Below are 18,124 nucleotides of genomic sequence, written 5' to 3'. Positions count from 1 at the left end.
ATTCTGCAGCCTACCTGGCAACCTCTGGTCGGGGGGAGGAGGGGGAGGGTACACGCCGCTCAACAATATTTTGAAAGTGACTGCAGTACCAGTTTTGGCCATTTCTTACAGACGGCTCCTTTAAGGTTCTTACTTGTGTGGCTTATTTTAGTGCTATAGAGTTCCACCACTGGTTGGAGTTTTAGCACCCCCATATGAGCAACCAGAAACCTCAGGCACCACAGAGTTTGTCTTGATCTGAACGCTGTAAATACAAAACAATCACACAGAGACCCACCAAAATAGAAGTTCTTGACTCAAAACTAAAGGGTGCTCTGGTGGATTCACCCAGGTCTGAGCACGTACCAAACTGGTCAAGTTAAACGGGTCAGATCAGTGACCGGCAGCGGTCACTGATCTGACCCGTTTAACTTGACCAGTTTGGTCTATGGTTTCATTTGGCTCCATTAGCAACAGGATTTATCCCGGTCCTCCAAGAAATGACTTTCCACCCCAGAACAGAAGATTCGTGACTGGAAAAGGAGGAACAGACATTTTCATTTCTGTCCTGATGGACAGAAATCAAAGCGTGTTTGCTAAAACTTAAATAAAATCAGGACTTTTTCACCACCATTCAGGTTCAAATTGCAATGTTATCTGTTTAGCTCCACCGACTTTAACTCATTGAGGACATCTGGAGGGTTCTTCTGTGGGGGATTTCAGGCAGTTGTGGGTTTAGAGGAAGTGGCCTTGGTCTCCATGAGCAGACCTTAGTTTTGGGCGAGGAAGTAGACGCACTCCTGGTCACTACCTCTTCCAGCTCTCAGCTTGTTCACGGTGCTGTACAGGTTCTGAGTGTCTGGCGCGGTTGCGTTTGGCGCTTCAACAATGGTTTCCCAGTGGTACGGACTCTCAACCTCTGACTCTCTCCGAGGCTGCGCGCCATGGTCTTTGATCTCCTCGTAAACCACCTCAGAGACGGGCCGCTCCCTGCTGGGTGTCCTCCGTGCTTTCCTTGCCAAGCAAGGCCTCAGGACGAAGACGACCAGAAGCACCCCAGAAGCTCCTGAGACCAACCCGACGGGGATTTTCCACCAGTCTGAGGTTTGCTGGATCTCCGGAGCTGCATCTGTCTGGTGTGGTCGCAGGTCGACGTTAAGACCGTCTCTCCCTGTTGCAGCTAATGACACCTCTTTGGGATCTGTGGTCACTTTCAGATAAACAGTTTTTTCACCGTTGCACAGATACATGGTCTCATCAGACTCTTGAACCTTTTTGATAACCAGAGCCCCGTTCGCGAGGGAACCGTAGCGATCACCAGTCTTTTCTTCCTCACCGTTTTTGATGGTGAGGAGAACCAGTTTGTGACCGTTTAAGACTCTGGTCCAGGTGATGTCTCCAGTTGCATGAGGACAGGGAAGAGTGGCCATGGAGCCCAGCAGCTCCGTTTGCTCACGGACCCCTGGAAGTACAAAAACATTTCTGGTAAATTTGTAGCTCTGCTCGTACCATGAGGTACCATACCTGGACAGTTTACAGGAAAAGAAAAACTGTTTGGTTCATGTGGACTTAAAGGAGCTGTATGTAAGAGCAATAATAAAACGAATCATAAAATGACCCCGATATGTCAACAGACATTTAAAAATCATGTTCATTTCAAATACTTATGTCACTGACAACAGCACTCAAGCCAGGACATTCCAGTTTAAAAAGAGGAGTTGCAGCCCTCAACTGATGTTTATGTTGTCATTTTTTGTTTTGGCCTGAAGCTCCACCCTCCACCTATCTCCCAATCACCAAGTCAGTATTGTTTCTGAAGCTCCACCCTCCACCTATCTCCCAATCAACAAGTCAGTATTGTTCCTGAAGCTCCACCCTCCACCTATCTCCCAATCACCAAGTCAGTATTGTTTCTGAAGCTCCACCCTCCACCTATCTCCCAATCACCAAGTCAGTATTGTTTCTGAAGCTCCACCCTCCACCTATCTCCCAATCACCAAGTCAGTATTGTTTCTGAAGCTCCACCCTCCACCTATCTCCCAATCACCAAGTCAGTATTGTTTCGGCATCCGGGTTGCCAGCTCGGCTTTAATTATCGCAGCCATGGCAGCCTACGTTCCTGCTGCATTCTGCAGCCTACCTGGCAACCTCTGGTCGGGGGAGGAGGGGGAGGGTACACGCCGCTCAACAATATTTTGAAAGTGACTGCAGTACCAGTTTTGGACATTTCTTACAGACGGCTCCTTTAAGTCCAAACCAGTTCAGTCCATTTAAGCTTGGTTCTGACACAGAGCTGACCTCCTTAAATCCTCTCTGCACCCATTTTCTTTCCTTGGACAAGCTTCTGTCTTTAGCTGTGTTACATTTTTATGCGTTTCCACTTCTACTGACCACAAAACTGTTCATGTGTTTCCCCTAGCAACCCAGAATTCACTGCACAACTGTGTAGAGAAGACTTGTATGTGGGGTGCGCCTGTATGTGTGTGGAAGGGGGGTTGAGGAGCTTTCACACCACAACCTCACCAGCGTTGGGTGACAGCGTTGGGAGACCTCTCGTCTCCGGCTGTATTCACGCCACAGACTGTAAAACTACCGGGTAGTCCATCTGTGATATCACCGTTAGACGTTGTGAAGGGGGCCAAAGGCTCGTGTACTGGACAGCGCCACGACACATTTGGACCCCAGATTGAAAATACGTCCATCTTTTATTTAACCACGGCGACCATCTCCTTCCGCTGATCCATACCAGAGGAGCTGCAGAGCTGCTGCTGAACGTCTGCAGCTCAACTCAGCAGCTTCACATGTTGCTTTGTTGGGTGAATCAAAAATGACCAGTGAATGACACCTGACACCAGGTGAGCACTAGCTACACTTAGCTGGGTACCCTGACGATGACTGACGAGGACGTGCTAATCATTAACCGTCGGCTGATCCGACAGTCAGACCTTTAGAAGGCTACATATCAAAGATAATTTTTTTATCTATATAATAAATCAACTGTTGCAGAACTAAAATAATCACCCTCCTCAGAGGATCCAGTACTGGAGACCAAAACCAGACTAAATGTGTTTATTTCTGCTGACACTTTAACCTGGAGGTCAGTGGAGATTAACTCACTGTTGGACCCAGACCCTATTGGCCAGTAGAAGAACCGCAGGTCTGAACCCGGACCCGAGAGGTCAGTAAGGAACCGCAGGTCTGGACCCAGTGCTAGGGGTCAATAGAGGAACTGCAGGTTTGGACCTGGATCCTAGGGTCAATAGAGGAACTGCATTTTTTGTTACTTCAGGGTTGCCTTCAATGCCTTCAGATGTTAAATTGTTGGTCCTTGTTTCACCCGGACCTAAGGGGATCACACTTAAACCCAGAGTTCCTTTGGGCTGACCTCAGTAGTGAAAACACACTGTAATAAGTCCTCATAAAGATCCCTGTGGTGCTCCTCACTTCGTATATTCCATCTTTCCCCCCTGTGATGGTCCAACCCAGATGATTCTGAGTCTAGACATGTCTCCTCTGGACAAGGTTCCACATCAGTCTTCTATTTTCCACAGTAAAGTTGTGTCATTTAAGAACATTGGTGCGTCCCAAATGCCATAATAAACAGTATATACTAAAAAGTATACTTAAGTTCGGCACACTTTTGAGTAAATATCAGTAGTATGCATTAATTCGGACGTACTATTAAGAGCGCACACGTCCCTCCCTGCCGTTGGGAGGAAGTTACGTGTCACAGCAGCAGTAGCAGCACCGCTCCGCTCTTTCCCGTTTATCCTGGCCCAAACAAGATAACATTATATAATATTATTATATACGAATATATTAATATTATATAATAATATTATTATACTTATGACGTATACGTATCACTTAGCAACCAAACACCGCTGCATTGCACTGTGGGAAGTTTCTGCTCGGCTAGTGTCCATCAATCCATACTAATACATTTCTCCAGAATGAGTATGGATAGTGCATACTATTGAGTACGTTCTAATGTTTCGGACGCACTAAAAAATCTCACATACTCATTTTGCATACTCATTAGGGTGGAAGTATGCGATTTCGGACGCAGCCCATGTCTCTGTATTGCGGTGGTGTTCATGGTTACCGTTGACTACGTGGTTCTAAATGACTACAGGCCCGTTCTTTACGAGACCGGCTCTCAGCGACCCTCCTGTGAAACTGCTGAAGTACGCAGACGGCATTGTGGTCATTAGACTAATGAGGTGGTATCCACCCACAGTCCAGTGGGGGATTCTGTACCTCCTGGAGCTGAACCTGCTCAAGACTATGGAGATGACGGTGGACTTTAGGAGGACACCCCCACCACTCCCTCCCTCATCCATCCTCAGCAGCACAATGTCTTGTATGGACACTTTCAGGTTTCAACAAGACTGCAGCCAGCAGGAAGGTCTGCAGAGGAAATATTAAAAAAAGGAAAAAAAAAAAAAACATCCATCCAGGACCTGAACTGGTTCTGGGTGAGGAAACACCAGGAACATCACACAAACCAGGTCAGTGGATTCTGACTTGTCCCGCCTCAGAGCCGCGGTTTCCTTCCTCCGCCCGTCGCTCTGCTGAACTGTTGTCTCAGGGACTCTTCACCACTGTCACGACCTCTGTCTTTTATACTATTTCTGATGCCTTAGCTTTTATTTCATTTAGTCTTTTACTGAATCTGGAGGGACAAAGTCTGTCGGAATCAAACTCCTCGTTTGTTTCCACAAACCTGACGAATTAAAAGCTGCTTCTGATTCAGACTAAAAGAGATCTGTCCTTCTTTGGCCAGATCATTGATAAAATCCCATGATAACATCACCTGTTTGAAAGACCATCAGTACTTCATGTTCTTAGTATCAACAAATCCTCCCGTACCGGGGTACCGGTACCGCATGTGTGCAGGTTCCCTGAGTTATGTTGTGGTCATTTCTAATTTGCCTTCTTCCATTCTTCCCTGTTTTACAGATATTATTGTTGATTTCTATAATTTAAATGTTTAACATCAAAACAAGTTGTTGTTGTCCACGATGTCCTGACCATAGGACACCGTGTGGAGCTCAGTTCATCCATCACAGTTACTTCAAACTGAAAACAGGCATCAATCACACACAGCTGATTTCTAAAATTGTATTGACGACTGGAGGAAGAAGCTCTAGAGAGGAACCGCGGATGAAGCCGTGCGTTACCTGAACCGTGGCAGAAGCCTGGCGTCGAGAAGACGAAGAGAAAAAGCAGCATCTCTGCAGGTTTCTTAGAAAATGTAAAGCTACTCAACAAAAGGGGAAGTGAGGACTGAGATGTGGAAATAAAGCGTGTTTTTCTCACACACACACACATGCACGCACGCACGCACGCACGCACGCACGCACGCACGCACGCACGCACGCACGCATGCACGCACGCACGCACCCACATGTGCATGCACACACACAAGAAATGTAGTTGCTCTACTTTATTCTCAGGTACAGCACTCCCAACGTAAAGACAACATTTTGTTTCTGCCATTTTCACAAAAACACCTTTAACTCTTTACAATATTTACCCGAACTATACAAAATAAACAAAAAAAATTTTTTTTTTTAGATTTCCAAAAGAGAACTTCCTGTTAAAAGGAAGCACTGTGAGATGTGGTGACATCCCGGCACGCCGTGGGCCTGCAGCCCTACGCCTGCTTGGAGCCGGAGGGATGGCCGATCTTCGACAGGTCTCCGAACGACGCCGTGGCCGTGCCGCGCCTGGCCGGTTTGGCCTGGAAGAGAGAGACAGTGGGATCAGGAGTCTGAGAGAGGGATGGCAGCCAGTTTCACCGCTCAGGAAGATTTCAGACGTGTGAAAGTGTCAGCAGCTTCTATGAGCTCAAACACTTTGTTTACGGTCACAAGACAGAAGTGTTTCTGGTGCAACACAAAGCTCAGCGCTGCCGTCTCCAACCTCAGAGACGGTCAGGTCTCATCTCGGAAACCTCTTTAGCCTCGTTGCTACTCCTCAATCACTGATAACTCCAGACCCTCTTCTCCACTCACTCCACCCTATCTGCACTCTGTTCTTCACCTCTTTTCTACACCCCTCATTGCTCTGAACAGCTGAGCGGTATTTAAACTTCCTCCCCTCCACTCCTTGCATCCTCCCTGCTCGCCTGCTTCTGCAGTCCCACCGCCACCTGAGACCTCCTGTTGTCCTTCTAAACACTCGCTGCTACTTGCTGGTCCACGTAAATGGGGATGACTCTAAGAAGAGAGTAATCCAACATAAAGACTGATGCCAAACCCGGCTGTTGAACATCGACCTGCTGTGGTGACCCCAGAGGTAAAAGCTGCAAGAAGATGAAGAAATGATTACGCGTTTTGACACAGTTTTTCTTTTGTGATCATAATCCATTATGCTTTATTTTGCTTTTCCATGACAGTATGATGCTGCGACGTTCCATCATAACTAAATGAGGTCCTCTTTGGAAACCGTACTGCATACAGCAGTAGTTGTTAGCAGGTAGCATGCCACTGCAAAAATGGTTCCACAACATCCACGGATACTGCTGATCTTGGAAGTAAGCAGTGTTCTGACCACTGTTGTGAGCTGTTGTTATTGTGGGACACAGTATACCGAGAAGACTGTTCAGTTGCATGCTGGGAAAGTAGCATCTGGATATGTTTGCTTTCTGACTGCAGACAGAACGAAGGTCGAGGAGGAGGGATCCTTGTTCATGCCTCGTTTCCACTCACCGTCTGTATGACGTATGTTGTTCAACACAAGTACAGTTCTATACAGATGAGTTAGCTCGATGCTAACACCGCTAACATCAACTTGGGGGACAAACTGTTCTTCTGACTTTGATGAAGTTCCACAATTTGACTGAATAGTAACACTGCTGAAAGAAGTTTGCTTTTCAACCTGCTCGTTATTACTTTATTAGGTGCACTTGACCTGCACCTGGGGTACACCTGGCATACACCAACTACACCCACCACACCTGTCACACCTGGGACATGTCACAGAAGCAACGGGGAGCAAAGCTAACACGTGTTACTCTGAAGGATCATCTCTATACACCTGTGTACTGAGAGAGTCTGCCCTGGTTACCTACCAACCCTGCAAGTGAGGTCACCCGCTTACTTGTTCAATTCATCGACTAGCCACATCGCCGGGACAGCAGCGCTCAGGTGTTCTTACCTGGGACTCGTGAGGCTTCCAGCCAATCATGTAGAGGATCTCAAAGGTGGCGGGGACGGAGCCGTCCTCGCTCCCGTACATCTCTGAAACAGTTCAGACAGAGTCAGAAGAGGCCCCTCTTCAGCAGGTACAGGATCGTAGTTCTCAGGGTCAACAAGTCAGATGACGCACCAGCGACGGGATGCGTCGGCGTGAATAACAAAAACAACACAGCAGTTTAATAAAAGCAACACTGAAGACGGTGGAAAGCAGAAGTACGCCAAGCACATCCTGAACAGCTGTCTCTGCATGCGTCAGTCTACAGCAGGGCTATTCAATTGGCGGCCCGCCAACAGGGGGTGTTTGTTGAAAAAAAAAAAAAAAATTTTTTTTTTTTTTTTTTAAATAATATTTTTATAACTGGCTACTATGGACTAAAATGGTTGTGCTCAATGCTTAATATAATATTCAAATAAGGAAATCTTGGTGGAAAGTGGTGCTTTGTCATTATGGCGTGTTTTATTAAAAGTAGGTCAATATCAACTTCATTAAGTTTGCACAATGCATGGTTTCAAAATGAACTTGCATTTAAAATAATATTTCTTTATCTGAATATTATATTTAACATTCACAATTACTAAATCTGGAGACAATTAATACATAATTCATATGTAAACTAGATATATTCAAATGTATAATACAAATATTTACATAAGTCTTCGTCTTTGAGTGCAAAATACATTTTGAAAACCCCCACATTTTCAAATTGTGCGGCCCTCTCCATACAATACTTTTGCAGATGTGGCCCCCGGCCGAATCTAGTTGAATACCCCTGGTCTACAGTTTTAGAACCCTGACCGGACGACCGTCGCGCTGCAACACCTCTGCAGTTCCTGGAGGGTTCCTGCTGGGGGAGGCACCCCCGCCCCTAACTTAAATGACTCACCTTTGTAGATGGCTGCCGCCGCCAACATGGTGTCCCTGTGCAGCAACGACCTCCGGTTCCACGCACAGTTACTCTCACCCATACCTGAGGAGTCGATACGTCACAGTTAGCAGATAGGAAGTCACGTCTGAGGAATCTCTCTATGCTGGGCTCCCGCGTTTCACTGAACAAGTGCTGCTCAAAGCTGCTTGTCACATTACTTTTTATTAATTATGTCCATGGTGTCAGTTTGTACCTTGCAGATCCGCCATGACCTCCATGATTCCTGGATAATGAATCTGGACTTCATCGATGTCCTGGACAAACCAGAGAGGAGGAGAAAGGGGGAGTCAGACCCTGCACGGATGCTGGACCAGCTAGCCTTCAAATGGACCGTCCAGCAGAGGTGTCAAGTAAAGAAGTACAAATACTTCGTTACCTTACTTAAGTAGAAATTTTGGTTATCTATACTTCACTGGAGTAATCATTTTTCAGATGACTTTTTACTTTTACTCCTTACATTTTCACGCAATTATCTGTACTTTTTACTCCTTACATTTTAAAAACAGCCTCGTTACTCTATTTCATTTCGGCCTTTAAAAATAAACTATCCAGTTAAATTGCTCCATCCGGATAGAGTGAATTTGGTTGTGGTTGTTTCAGATGTTCTTGTTAAGTTTTGTTCTTACATCCGTTCCCTCAGATTCCTGCAACTAAACTTGGATGTACATTCCAATAAAGGTTAGGATAAATGATAACATGCCTCTGAAGTTTGACTTTTTGCACCATTACAATACTTATAGGCAACTAGTCATCATATCTCCTGCTCTCTGAAACACATGTTAATGCCCAATAGTACACATATATGGTTCTTTAATATATTTGCATTATACTGAGATACATTCATTTTCAATGGCTTTTCTCCTTAATGGCTTTTTTCCCCCTTACATTACTTTTACTTTTATACTTTAAGTAGTTTTGAAACCAGTACTTTTATACTTGAGTAAAAAACTTGAGTTGATACTTCAACTTCTACAGGAGTATTTTTAAACTCTAGTATCTATACTTCTACCTGAGTAATGAATGTGAATACTGAAGACACCTCTGCCATCCAGAGACCTGTGGTTGACCTCCAGAGAGGTTTGGTCCCTGGTCTAAACCCGTAGACAGTGTTTGTGCTTCTCACCACGGTCAGCATGTTGAAGCCGGCCTGGCCCAGCAGGTTGCCCAGGTCTGTGACGGCGGTGTAGGGAGACACGTGCGGGGAGAACCCGCCCTCCCGCTCAGTCTCGGCCAGTTGGAGGGAACATCTCAGCTCGTACAGCGTCTCCCCACCCACCATCGCACCGATGAAGACGCCGTCCGGCTTCAGCACCTGCTGGATCTGAGAGGAAGACCTAGGTGAGCTGACCCTCAGGTCAGGCTGTCAGGACAGTTGAAGTGAGGGAATACCCGACGTAGAAGGAGATCGTCACCTGCTTGAGCGCTCCAGGGAGATCGTTGATCCAGTGCAGACTGCAGACAACAACACAATCAAAAAGCAGATCAGTACAAAGTGGATCATCAAATCTTCAGTATTCAGTATGTCCTTCGCTGAAGGGAGTCCAGATGGATGTCTCGTTGGACTCATTGGAAATATTAGAACGAGACACAAACAACAACAAAAAGACAAGGTTTCCACAAAGAAACACAAAACTCCCAAAGTGCTCTGAACCTGGTAGGATGAGAACCGAGCCGGGCCGCTTCCTGAAATAACCGTTTCAAAGGGGGACGCGTGATCAATTAATATTTTATATTTCCAAATGCAGTGAGACTTTTATCGATTATTCTTCCTCTATTATGTGTTGTTCATGCAGTTGTAAGCACTGTGTGACTGGGGCACCTGGAGTGTTTTTGAGAACACCACTAAATTGGTAGGACTGGCCCTGCAACGAAGTGTCATAAAACAGCAACGAAAAGACATGAAACAACAGATAAGGAGACACCAGCAAATAAATGAGTTGACTCCAGCTTTACATTCACGTCAACCTCTTTTATCTGCCACAAGGTGGCGTCCCAACTAATTCTGCAAGATGGCTACAGAAATAGACAAAAACACAAAAAGACCCTCAAAACAAGCACAAATGCTCATCACACGAACTGTAAGTCCCATAGTTCTGTTGAAAAAGGAGCAGCAGGACGCAGCTCAGCTGCGATGCCACGTTCCCAGCGTTCTGAACCAGATCTTTGCATCAACCCGACAACCAGACACGCTGAGGCTGTTCTTCCTCAGGACTCTCCAGACTCTGGTCCTGGACTCTGAGTGATCTAACCGAGTTCATCAGAACAGACCGGAAACCTGGGGCCAGAGTCCGTAGGGGCTGGTTTTACAACGCTGAGAAATAACGACTTAAAGGGGACCTATTATGAAAAACACATTTTCTCTTGCTTTAACATATGTGGTCTCCCCTCAGCCTGCCAACTCAGAGAAGGAGGAAAGCAACCAAATTCTGCAGTGTCTGTACAGCCGCCCGGATGAGCCATCCAGTGTGTGTTATTGGCTTCCACAAGCCAATAACATTCTGCTCCCGTCGTTATGTAACGACAGGAGTGATGCGTGAAACCACGCCCACAACTAACTCCGCTGGCCAGAGCTTCCGCCATTTTTTCGTAGCGGTGTATCGCGTCATTCAGGCAGCCAATCAGCACAGAGCCTCATTATCATAGCCTCCCCGCCCACTCAGAATCCCTCATAGAGAAGGAGGTTAGAAGCTGAATTTCTAATTTATTAAGCAAAATCAATCAAAAGCTTGTTTTTAAGACATTCAAGGCCTATTTAAAATAGGTATTAGATGCCATAATAGGTCCCCTTTAAACAACAGAACGGTTACAAGAGGAGAGAAACAAAAGTAAATAAATAAGCTGAGGGCGCCACCTAGTGGTCGACATGGACGTAAAGCTGGAGTTACCGGTACATTCTAACTGTACTCACGTCAGGCTGCTCACCACCAGGTCAAAGGTGTTTTCCTTAAACGGCAGAAACTCTTCGTCCGCCAGAACGCAGTGGGTCGGGATCTCAGTTCGTCTCTGGTGTCTCTGAAGATCAGATATGCAAAGTACATTTTATTTTTTATTTTATTTTATTAGTTTGCACACAATAAAATTAACACTTGCAATCAAAATAGTAAAACAAATGTGACAGGAGAGGTCAAAAAGCCAACAGGCTTATGCAACGGACCTCCCCTCAATTTAGGAAGTAAAACAGTAATTACAAAAAATCAAAAAACAAAGAAGGTTAGACTACATAGTTACAGATCATCAACACACACACAAAAAACAAACAAACAAACAAAAAAAACAAAAAAAAAAAACAAAGAAAACTTGACATTTTTTAAATGTGAATTAAATAAGATGATACATTTCTTTTAAAAGTCTCTAGAGAAGCAGAGCTTTTGATGATGTGAGATTTGGAGTTCCATATCTGTACACCACGATATCTGAGGGAAAACTGGCCGTGTTTAGTTTTATAAAAAGGAAGATGAAAATGATTAACCTGTCTAGTATTATATGAATGTATTTGAGAATTATAAGTGAAAAAAATACTAAACAATAGTGGTAAAGAAAAAGGCAAAAACATATGTTTGTATAAAAACACACATATCTGATGAATATTTATGTCATATACTGAAAGAATTTTGAGTTTTCTGAACAAAGGAGTAGAGGGTTTCATAGAGTTAGAAAAAGTTGCCAGTCTTACAAATCGTTTTTGCATTAAATAAAGTTGATGAAGACTGGAAGGGTATGTATTTGCCCAAACAGTATTACCATAAATCAAATAATGATAAATCATAGAATAATACAGAGTTAATAACATCAAAATAAAACACGAGTTGTAGACGCAGTGCCTCCCACATTCATTTTCTTTGCACGTATGAACCCGAGATATTTAACGTTTTTTGTTATGTATTATATTTCATTGCATGCACGTGCAGAGAGGGGGGGGGGGGTGCTCAAGCACCTGCCCCCGTTGCTCAGATGCCCAAAGTGCCCTTCTGTCAAAGGCCTTCTTTTTTTTTTAAATGTCTTTAAAAAAAAATCTATTTTCAAGTGTGGACCTATCGTGCCTATCGTAATAATTCAGCTAAATAAAATGATATGATGAACATTACCCTCCCTGACAGGCACCTGGCAGGCCCTCGTCACATGACCTGCACTCTGCAGGAGATATTTTCACTCACCGCTGTGGTTAGCAGCAGCAGTAGCATTATGTGCACGTTGTTGTTGTTGTTGTTGTTGTTGTTGTTGTTGTTGTTGTTGTTGTTGTTGTTGTTGTTGTTGTTGTTGTTGTTGTTGTTGTTGTTGTTGTTGTTGTTGTTGTTGTTGTTGTTGTTGTTGTTGTTGTTGTTGTTGTTGTTGTTGTTGTTGTTGTTGTTGTTGTTGTTGTTGTTGTTGTTGTTGTTGTTGTTGTTGTTGTTGTTGTTGTTGTTGTTGTTTTAGTCACCATTAGCTGCTCGCTGACAGAGAGAGGGATAGAAATGCGGCTGCTCATCTCTCTACGTCTTTTTGCCCACTGTTTTAGAGATCATGCGATATTAATTTAAATTAAGTTGCAATCCCCCACTTGGCTATGTGTGTGTGTGTGTGTGTGTGTGTGTGTGTGTGTGTGTGTGTGTGTGTGCGCGCACTTGCGTGGGCGTATGTTTTATGTGCATCAGATGTTTATTTATCAGGATATTTAACAGTGCAGACATGCCTCCAAAGGAGAGAAGGTTGAGAGTTGTATATGTTGATTCAGATCTGTAATGTTTTTCTGTCATTACTTTAGTTTTGATTAGTGGGTATCCAGAGTTATTATAGTTGTATAGTTTTATATATACAGTGCCTTGCGAAAGTATTTGCCCCCCTTGAACTTTGTGACCTTTTGCCACATTTCAGGCTTCAAACATAAAGATATAAAACTGTAGTTTTTTGTGAAGAATCAACATCAAGTGGGACACAATCATGAAGTGGAACGAAATGTATTGGATATTTCAAACAAAAAACTGAAAAAGTGGGCGTGCAAAATTATTCAGCCCCCTTAAGTTAATACTTTGTAGCGCCACCTTTTGCTGCGATTACAGCTGTAAGTCGCTTAGGGTTTGTCTCTATCAGTTTTGCACATCGAGAGACTGAATTTTTTGCCCATTCCTCCTTGCAGCTGGAGTTCAGTGAGGTTGGATGGAGAGCGTTTGTGAACAGCAGTTTTCAGTTCTTTCCACAAATTCTCCATTGGATTCAGGTCTGGACTTTGACTTGGCCATTCTAACACCTGGATATGTTTTTTTGTGAACCATTCCATTGTAGATTTTGCTTTATGTTTCGGATCATTGTCTTGTTGGAAGACAAATCTCCGACACCATCAGGTTTTCTTCCAGAATGGTCCTGCATTTGGCTCCATCCATCTTCCCATCAATTTTAACCATCTTCCCTGTCCCTGCTGAAGAAAAGCAGGCCCAAACCATGATGCTGCCACCACCATGTTTGGCAGTGGGGATGGTGTGTTGAGGGTGATGAGCTGGGTTGCTTTTACGCCAAACATAACGTCTTGCATTGTTGCCAAAAAGTTCGATTTTGGTCTCATCTGACGAGAGCACCTTCTTCCACATGTTTGGTGTCTCCCAGGTGGCATGTGGCAAACTTTAAACAACACTTTATATGGATATCTTTAAGAAATGGCTTTGTTTTTGCCACTCTTCCATAAAGGCCAGAATTGTGCAGTATACGACTGATTGTTGTCGTATGGACAGAGTCTCCCACCTCAGCTGTAGGTGACCTCTGACCTCTGCAGTTCATCCAGAGTGATCATGGGCCTCTTGGCTGCATCTCTGATCAGTCTTCTCCTTGTATGAGCTGAAAGTGTAGAGAGACGGCCAGGTCTTGGTAGATTTGCAGTTGTCTGATACTCCTTCCATTTCAATATTATCGCTTGCACAGTGCTCCTTGGGATGTTTAAAGCTTGGGAAATCTTTTTGTATCCAAATCCAGCTTTAAACTTCTCCACAACAGTATCTCGGACCTGCCTGGTGTGTTCCTTGTTCTTCATGATGCTCTCTGCGCTTTAAACGGACCTCTGAGACGATCACAGTGCAGGTGCATTTATACGGAGACGTGATTACACACTGGTGGATTCCATTTATCATCATTAGTAGTTTAGGTCAACACTGGATCATTCAGAGATCCTCACTGAACTTCTGGACAGAGTTTGCTGCACTGAAAGTAAAGGGGGTGAATAATTTTGCACACCCAATTTTTCAGTTTTTTATTTGTTAAAAAAGTTTGAAGTTTCCAATACATTTCGTTCCACTTCATGATTGTGTCCCACTTATTGTTGATTCTTCACAAAAAATTACAGTTTTATATCTTTATGTTTGAAGCCTGAAATGTGGCAAAAGGTCCCAAAGTTCAAGGGGGGTGAATACTTTTGCAACCCACTGTATGTATTTTGTCTATTTTTGCCATTTCAGACCTTTAGCACAAAGAATATTGTTGGCCCAGCATGTCCCGGGTCTGTGTCGGTCCGTAGAGATGGACCCGGCCCCCCTTACTCCTGGAGAAACCCTCCCCCAGACACACTCAGGGACAGGGACGAATGCCTTCCCAAGTCCACAAAACACAAGGACTGGTTGGATTAACACCCATGTTCATCCCAGGAGCTCAGCTCAGCTCTGGACCTGATCCAGTGTTGCACGACCAGGAACCTGCATTGTTCCGTCTCAACTTTCACTTCAAAACTTATTCAACATGCGAGAACAGGACGTCCTGTTGCTTTGAATCGAACCTTTGAGAAGCAGCTCTGCAAGAAGACGTGTTTATTCGCAAATGAATGGACGATTACGAGAAATAAAGTAAATATCTCGGGTTCATGCCCTCTGCAAACAAGTTAATAAAAGATTCAGTTTTTACCCTCCACCCTGGTCTGGTTTTATCACAACAGAACTCACCAGAGTCCGCTGGGAGACGTCCGTCAGGAACAAACGCTCCACCACGTCCTGCAACACAAACATTTCCAGCGTCCTTTAAATCCACCAGACTCAGCCCAGACTGCAGCTCCCTCCTCTGAACCACACGCTGACCTTTGACCCTCGTCAGGGATGTCAAGGCCTTTACTCATAATACTAAGTGGCTTGTTTGTTTAAACTGAATAGATATATTAATATAAAACTGCTTTTATGTGATAAATATTCCTGAATATACTGATTCCTGTTGTGTTATCGCCCTCATGTGGAACAGCTGTGAAGTGTCCTTGGTTGTAGAAGGATGTTACAAGGACGTATCTCAGGAACGGCTGGACGGATCTGGATGATTGACCCCTCCATGGAATCATCAGAGTCAATCAAATCAGGGGACAGTTCACAACTCCGGGCCACTTCATGCATTACCCGATCAGAAGCTCAGACAGGACAACAGAAATGACCCGAAAGAGCAGATTTGAGTTTACATGAATCAAGCTTCTAGCTAAATTGTGATTTATGACGGTGAGACTGAATTCAGAGTTTGGCTATAGGAATTAAAGCTGTTTTTGTTGTAGATTGGCCAAAGTTAAAATACAGTCAACACATAACACGTATAAATTCTGTTGGGTTTGTTCCTCATCAGAAATGAGTGGACGTACATACCGGGTCAACACAAGCTCAGACTGTACCTTGCTCAAATGTTCTGCGATGTGACTTTTCCCAGCGCCGATGTCCAAAGCCAGAGGAAATGTCCTGAGGAGACACAAGAACGTCACACGGGACCGGTTCGATAAGCAGTCCTAACCTCCAGCACGTTTGAAGAGAAGACCTCTGCAGTAAAGATTTACACCTGGGCTTTTGTGTGTAAAATAAGCCAGCGACTCGGGGGACCGGAAACGCTAAGTTGGATCAAGTTGTAGAGGTCATCCAGTCCTAAAGATGTACCCAACGCTGGAGGACAAATATTCAATTCAGAAATATGACCCAGTTCTCCAAAGAAAAGAGCCATTGTGGGTCATGATTGGTCCAAACACTTGGGCCTGGCTGGCAGCGTCGACCAGATCTACCACGACGGAGGCCCCTCCTGCAGCCCAGGTCAAAGTGAGTGCACGGCATGATATTAGGGCACCGTCCGATCCAGACGACGCATACCAGAACCCAGGTTTGGTCCAGCCACAGACATCACCCACAGGTTTCTGAAACGTGGATCTGAAGAACATCTTTCGGACCTCTGGCCGCTGCCATGTTGTCAGACTCTCGTTAAAATGGGCAAATGGGTGGAGCAGTCAGATGGGACACGCCCACCTCAGGTGAAGGTAGTTACAACAAACCTCCAAACCTCACAGGGATGAATTTATTGGTGCCCGCTCTTGAAAGACAAATAAAACCCATAATCCTCACTGAAATGAGCAGAAACTGACAAAAGTAATAAATGATAATCTGGGATGAGGACTGCTGGAGCTCCAACCCGTAACTGGACTCTAGCCGAGCCTTGGCCCGTCTGGACGGCTTAGCCAGCCCAACCCAACTGGACCTGCTAGGGGTCTCACCTGGAGGCGGCAGCCGAGGTTCCTGCCAGCAATCAGCCACCATTGGTCAGTAGAGGAACTGCAGGTCTGGATCCAGACCTTAGTGGTCAGTAGGGGTGGGCAAAAATATCGATACGGCAATATATCGCGATACATAGTCTCCCGATACGATATCGATATTCAATGAATGTATCGCGATATATTGTCGTATCAATATTTTTTCCCACCCCTAGCTGTACTGTATTTTTGTGATTTCAATTTCAGTGTGGGTGAGACACTGCATTTTATTTTGAGTATTTTGTATCTAAGAATAATGCACACTGCACTTTTCATTGTGTTTCAGTGTGTTTTTTCATGCAAATATGTTGCATAATTAAAATGGAAAGTTTGAATTACATTGTTTTGACTCAGTCTGTCCAATGCATTATCACTATCATCTGATGTACATATATACAACTTGGATTTTAAGATGTGTAATGCATTTTTAAATTTTTTGGTGAACTATGTAGAATATCGCGATATATCGCATAATCGGGATATCGCAATTTGTATCGTATCGTGGATCAAGTATTGTGATGCGTATTGTATCGTGAGGTCCTTCCCAATACCCACCCCTAGTGGTCAGTAGAGGACCTTTAACTTTTCAGTCCACAAAACTGAAATAAAGTTGTTTTACTCTGCAGCACATACGTTTCAGGTCTTGTGATGAGGGAGAAGTGGCATCAGCAGCAGGTGTGACCCTGCCCGGGAACCTGCATCATCATGAACTCACCTGGCGATGTCATAAACCCGGTCTGCCACTCGACTGCCGACCTGGAAACACACAGAAGATGAAGTCAGACTCTGATTTTCAGTTGTTTCAAAGAATCACTGCCTTTTGCTCAAAATAGTCACATGTATTTCAACTGTTTAAGAATATTATCTACACAGAGTTGGTGTTTTGGAAGTGCCACATTAAGTTAAATGGATCCCTAACTAACTAACTAACTAACTAACTAACTAACTATCCATCTATCTCTCTCTCTCTCTCCGGTTGGGCCCCTGCAGGCCCGGGTCCTCTCACCTCGTCCCTCAGGTAGTCGTACTGGTGGCTGTCCTGCAGGGATGCAGCCCAGTTCTTCTGCCTCTTCTTCATCTCCCTGTTGAACACGTTCATGGTGCCCCTGCTGGCCCCAGAGAGGCCCCTGCTGGCCCCAGAGAGGCCCCTGAGGGGCCCAGGGCCGCCCCGGGCCTGGATCCTGCAGCAGGGGGCTGCAGGACGGGTCAGAGCGGCCGTCTGCATCCTCTGCAGGACTCTCCCAGCCGCCCCGCTGCTCATGGTGCTGCTTGAGTCTGCCCTGACTGCCGGCTCACACACAAACACTACAACATGTCAGCTTGTGCTTCCTGTCCTCCACAGTGACCTCAGCAGAGGGAGGGGGGAAACCCTGGAACTGGATCAGCTCCTGCACACTTGCTGTTCCTGTCAGCAAACTGTACAGAGGAAGGGACTTCTTCTCCAAGACGTGACTAAATACTAGTGGCCTTGTGCTAAACAGAAAACAGACAGCACAAAAAACACAACAGAATATGTCGTA

The 18,124-nt window shown here is 44.9% G+C and overlaps 1 protein-coding gene across 1 annotated transcript; it reads right to left on the bottom strand.

Moving 5' to 3' along the window:
• Positions 1-5,413: 5,413 nt before the first annotated feature.
• Positions 5,414-17,703, bottom strand: ndufaf5 (NADH:ubiquinone oxidoreductase complex assembly factor 5). Its single transcript, XM_061723942.1, has 11 exons — positions 17,611-17,703; positions 17,320-17,360; positions 15,708-15,771; positions 15,007-15,054; positions 11,019-11,122; positions 9,523-9,562; positions 9,234-9,431; positions 8,304-8,364; positions 8,069-8,152; positions 7,144-7,226; positions 5,414-5,725 (listed from the first exon to the last, which is right to left on the bottom strand). Exons 1-11 carry the CDS (start codon positions 17,701-17,703, stop codon positions 5,639-5,641), a joined length of 903 nt encoding a protein of 300 aa, XP_061579926.1. The 3' UTR covers positions 5,414-5,638.
• Positions 17,704-18,124: the final 421 nt, after the last annotated feature.

The sequence above is a fragment of the Cololabis saira genome, chromosome 1, assembly GCF_033807715.1.
Source record: "Cololabis saira isolate AMF1-May2022 chromosome 1, fColSai1.1, whole genome shotgun sequence".
NCBI lineage: Eukaryota > Metazoa > Chordata > Actinopteri > Beloniformes > Belonidae > Cololabis > Cololabis saira.
The sequence above is the reverse complement of the archived record's forward strand: the minus strand, read 5'-3'. Positions and strand labels throughout refer to the sequence as shown.